Below are 4,625 nucleotides of genomic sequence, written 5' to 3' on the forward strand. Positions count from 1 at the left end.
CCCGCCACGGCTAGCCGATACGCCGACGCGGGCGCCTGAGTGGCAGCGTCCGTCGTGCCGGCGCCGGCGCCGTTCCCGCGGGCAAACGCGCGGCCGCCGGAGGGCGCGGCCGCCGCGGCGGCGGCGGCGCTGCGCCAGCCGCTCGTCGTCGCCGGCGACGCGGCGCGCGTCGTCGCAGTCGGCTGGCGCGACAGCGCCGCGCCGGCGCCGGGCGCCGCGCCTGTTGAGCGCGCGCTGCTCGTGCGCCGCAGGCCGCCGAACATGCCGTTGGCCATCCCCGCCGGCCGTTCGCCCGCGGCCACTGCGAACTTGGACGCCAAGGCGCCCTCGCCGCACGCGCCCACTGGTCCTGCCGCGGCGCCTGCGTCGGCGGCAGCCCCAGCGCCCGCGCCCGCGACCTGATAAAGGGCCGTCGACGCCAGCCGCACATCCAGTAGTTCTACGTCGTCTGTCGTGGCATTTATGTGGATGTCGTTGGTGCCCGCAGCCATCACGAAGCTGAACTGCACGGGCTGCGCCACCAGGCGCGTCACGGGCACGTACGGCGGCGCAGGGCGCGGCCACTGTTGCCCCTGCTGCGGCTGCCGCCCGGCGCCTGGTGCTGGCGGGGCGGCGTGCTGCTGCGGGGCCGGCCGCGGCAGCGGGCTCGGCGGGGCCGGCGGGGCAGGGCCCGCCGCTTGTGGGCGCTGGCGGGGGCGGCTGGCGCGCGAGGGGCTGCCGGGCCGGCCGGGGGCGAAATGGGCACCGGCCGCGGGGGCAGCGGCGGCAGCGGCGGCGGCGGCCTCGTCTGCCCGTTTCAGCTGCAAGTCCGGGTCCCACCAATCTGGGCGGTTGGACAGCGTCGCCTGCAGGGTCAAGCGGCAAGTGAAAGGGGGTGTCGGGGTCAGCAGGCTGGCTGAAAAAAAGGGCAGCACCCAGCTTGCTGCCCATGGCGGACGAGCAGGGTTCAACAAGGCTCTCATGAACGATTGTGCCTCTTGCCGACGCAGGCCGGCGACCCGGGGTGACCAGCAACATGCTGGCAGCAGCCACCAGCCCTGCCGCGGCGGTTGATGAAAACACAGCCGCCAGCTCGAAAGCTAACAGCAACACGCCGCCACTCCCTGACAGCCGGTTTGACTCATCTACTTGTGACAATACGGCCCACTTCACGACGAACCGCGGCAGCCACGCGCACCTTGAGCTGCCCCGTCTCAACAGTCAGCACCACCGCCGGCCGCAGCCCCGCCAGCCGCAGCCCCAGCCGCGGGGCCGGGTCGAAAGCCGTGTTCCACGCCGGCGGCGGCCGCGGCGGGATGGAACCTGCGTCGAAGCTGCTGTGCAGCTCCATGAAGTTCTCGAAGCACACCCTCATGAGGCACGCGTAACTGCCAGGGTCCAGCCGCACGGCCATGCCGCCCGGCAGCGCCAGCGCCAGTGCCAGCGGCGCTTGTGCCAGTGCTGGCGCCGGTGCGGGCGCGCCAGGGGCTGGGGAGGCGGCTGGCGCGGCGGAAGTGGGCGGGGCGTGGTAGTTGTAGGCGGCCGCGGTGACGTCGCAGGGTTCAAGTATGGGGACGAGTTGCCCCAGGGTGCAGCCGGCGCAGGGGCCCTGGGTTCAGGGGTAGGGTGGGGACACAGGACGACGAGGTGGAAGGGGTTGAGGGATGCACAGAGTTGGGCGCAGCGGCTGTTTAGCGCTTGTATGTGGACGGAGACCGATGGACCTGGCAAGCTGTCCGGCAATCAGGGAGCGGCGCAGAGTTGAGCAGCGTCGAAGGGGCTGCGCCCCTCCCCACCTCCCCCAGGACAGCCGACGCACCTGCCCGCGGCTCCGCGCGGCGTCTTCAGCTGCGAGTTGGGGTTCGGCCTCGTCGCCGCCGCGGCCGCGGCCGCCGCCACCAAGGGTCGAGGAGCAGCGCTGCATCTCTGCAGCAAGCAGCTCAAGCCCTTCAAAGACCACAAGCGCCTGAGCGTCCCCGCCAGCCGCGACGGCCGAGCCGTAGCCGCCAGAGAGCGGCGCCGCCGGGGCAGCCCCGCCTGCCGCGGCCCGGGCGGGCGGTTGCCCTGAGCTCGAGGGGGGCGGCGGTGGACCCCCCCCCAGAGACGGCACCGCTACATTGGCGGCCGCCGTGCGCGCAGGGCCTGGCGCGTCGCCAGCCAGGACGTGCACCGTCCGCTTGCGGCGCAGCAGCTTGCTGACGGCCGCGCCCGCGTGCGCCAGCAGCCGCTTCGTCGGCGACGGTCGGGCCTGTGCTGACGTTCGCAAAGCACCCTCTTCCTCTTCCTCCTGCTCCTCATCACCGGTCCCTGCGCCCGCGCCGCCGCCGCCGCCGCTCGGACGCACGAGCAGCAGCCCCGGCTCCGCCGCCGCGGCGCCGCGGCCCGCATTCCGCCGCTGCTGCGGCGAGCCTCGGGCCTGGGGCTGCGGCCGCGTCTGCGGCTGCTGCGCCTGGTCGGGCGACACCTGGCGCGCCGCGTCCGCCGCGGCGGGCGCGCTGACATCAACCACTGGCGGAGCGGCCTGATGCTGCTGCTGCTGCTGCCCGTGCTGCTGAGACTGCTGCTGGGGCTGCTGCTCCTCACCCCCGTGCCGCCGCAGCATCAAGCGGCTGCCGCCGACAAGCTGCTCGACCTCCGACGCCGCCATCATCCACGGCGGCAGGAACGCGCCCTGCTCGCCCGCAAAGCCGGCGGCCGACGCCAGGAGCTCCGGCGCGCCGGGCGCGCCGACCGCGACCGCCGTGGCGTTGATTACCAGCGCCTCTCGGTAGAACGCGTGCCGCGGCGCCCTCCGCTCGGCCGGGTAGCGGCCCGGCGCCGCTGCAGGCGCGGCGGCCCGCAGCTCGGTGCCAGCGCCGGCGCCGGCGCCTGCGCCGCCGCGGGCGCCGCCCCTGCTGGGCCTGGCGCGCCTGGCGGCGTCCCGGGCGGCGGCGAGCGCCTCGGACGCGCGCTCGTACTGGTTCCCCGCCCCCTTGGACGCGTGGCTCGCCGGCAGAACGACCTGCACGTTGCTCAACTGAATAAGCACCGCCGCCGCTGGCACCGACGGCGCCGAGGAGGGGACCGCAGCAGCCGGGGCGGAAGGCTCGGGCACACCGCAGAAGGCGGCCGCCTCTTGGGCTATGATCTGAGACGCGTGCGCCGCGTTGTTCAAGAAGCGGCGCAGCAGCACGAAGCGCGGGTTGGTCAGGGCGACGAGTAGCACGCGCAGCGGCGGAGGCTCGTCGGGCGCGGCCGCGGAAGGCTGCGGGGCCGGGGCCGGCAGCAGCGCGCGCACGCGCAGCGAACATCGCCCCTCCTCCGGGGCCGTTGTGCCCTGTGCGGCGAGAGGGCGGCATGGTGTCACCGTGGGTGTGACGAGACGAGCCAGGGGATGGCCCTGGGGCGATACAGACGCACCGCTCTCCTCGCCCAAGCATCCGCAGGCAGGGCTCCTCCACACCGGCCGCACCACGCCCCGCGTTCTCCCATGCCGTACCGGTGCGCCGCCGGCCGCCGGTTGATTGAAGGACAGCACGTGGCGCTGCTCCAGCGGGGCCTGCAGATCCACCACGCCCATATGGCCCACAGATAGCGCCGCCAGCGACGCGCCCCCGCCAACACCGGCCGCCAGCCGCTGCCCGCCCGCGCCCGCGCCCGCGGCCACGGCGCCGTCATACGGCGCGAGCGCCGCCCGGCCGTCCAGGCACAGCAGCGACGCGAGCCCCTTGCTGCGCAGGTCACAGCTTGCGTTGTTTACTGCCGGTTCCTCCACATTCAAGGTCACCAGCAGCAGAGCGGCGCGCACGTGCACGCGTGGGGCCGCGCGCCCCGCGCCGCCGCCAGCTGCCGGCCCTGCAGGCGCGGGCGCCGGGGCGGATGCTGCCGGCTCGGGCGACGCCTGGAGAGCGGGCGCGATCTCAGGCAGCCGCGGCGACGCGCTGCCCTGCCGCAGCCGCTGCTGCTGCTGTTGGGTGTCTGCTGGCGCCTGCTGCTCCAGCCCCCTGATCCTGCGGCCGCTCAGCACTGGCAGGAAGCTGCTCGCCAGCTGCAGCCCCACGCTTGCCGTGTGCGGCCCCGCCGCGACGTGCACCGCGCCCAGCGACAGCAGCAGCCCGTCCTCCTCTCCTGCGTCTGCGTCCGCGCCGGCGCCTGCGGGGGCACGTCTGTACACCGCCACGGCTTGGGGGTCTGCGAACGAGGTGCGCAGGGACGCCTGATGGCCGCTGCCGTCGCCGCCCTCGCCCCCGCGCGTGCCGGCGCCGTAAAAGGCATCGACGAAATCGACCTCTGCTGGCCGCAGCCGCGCGGCGGCGGGGGCAGCAGCGACTGGCGGCGCCGCCGCGGGCCGCGACGCGCCCCTCCGCGGCGGCAGAGGCAGCGGCCGCTCGCCTGCCGCGGGCGCAAACGCGTCGCCGCCGGCGCGCTCGCCGGCAGAGGAGAAGGACCGCGTGCGCCGGTGGCGCGGCAAGCCGTCGCGGCGGGCGTCTGCGGCCGGGCGTTGGGCGAAAGTCGCCCCGGCGGCGGCGCCGCCGTCTGCGCTGGCGACCCGGCCGCCTGGCGGCGGCGTGGCCCAGCCGCCAGAGAAGAGCGCACCGACGCGCGCCATGGGGGAGGCGGCCCCGTCGCCCGTCAGGCTGCGCCTGCGCGGTCGCGGCGTCAGCGGC

At 75.4% G+C, this 4,625-nt stretch overlaps 1 protein-coding gene across 1 annotated transcript in view; it reads right to left on the minus strand.

The window, feature by feature from the left end:
• Positions 1–10: 10 nt before the first annotated feature.
• MNEG_0885 (hypothetical protein) overlaps positions 11–4,625 on the minus strand; it is a gene marked incomplete at both ends in the record, with an annotated part of 13,067 nt that continues 8,452 nt past the window's right edge. The window contains 5 exons of the mRNA XM_014050629.1: positions 11–35; positions 160–845; positions 1,178–1,588; positions 1,799–3,295; positions 3,458–4,601. Of these exons, the coding sequence (XP_013906083.1) occupies positions 11–35; positions 160–845; positions 1,178–1,588; positions 1,799–3,295; positions 3,458–4,601 (3,763 nt within the window). The remainder of the gene's footprint in view (positions 36–159; positions 846–1,177; positions 1,589–1,798; positions 3,296–3,457; positions 4,602–4,625) is intronic.

The sequence above is a fragment of the Monoraphidium neglectum genome (assembly GCF_000611645.1).
Source record: "Monoraphidium neglectum strain SAG 48.87 unplaced genomic scaffold scaffold00080, whole genome shotgun sequence".
Lineage (NCBI taxonomy): Eukaryota > Viridiplantae > Chlorophyta > Chlorophyceae > Sphaeropleales > Selenastraceae > Monoraphidium > Monoraphidium neglectum.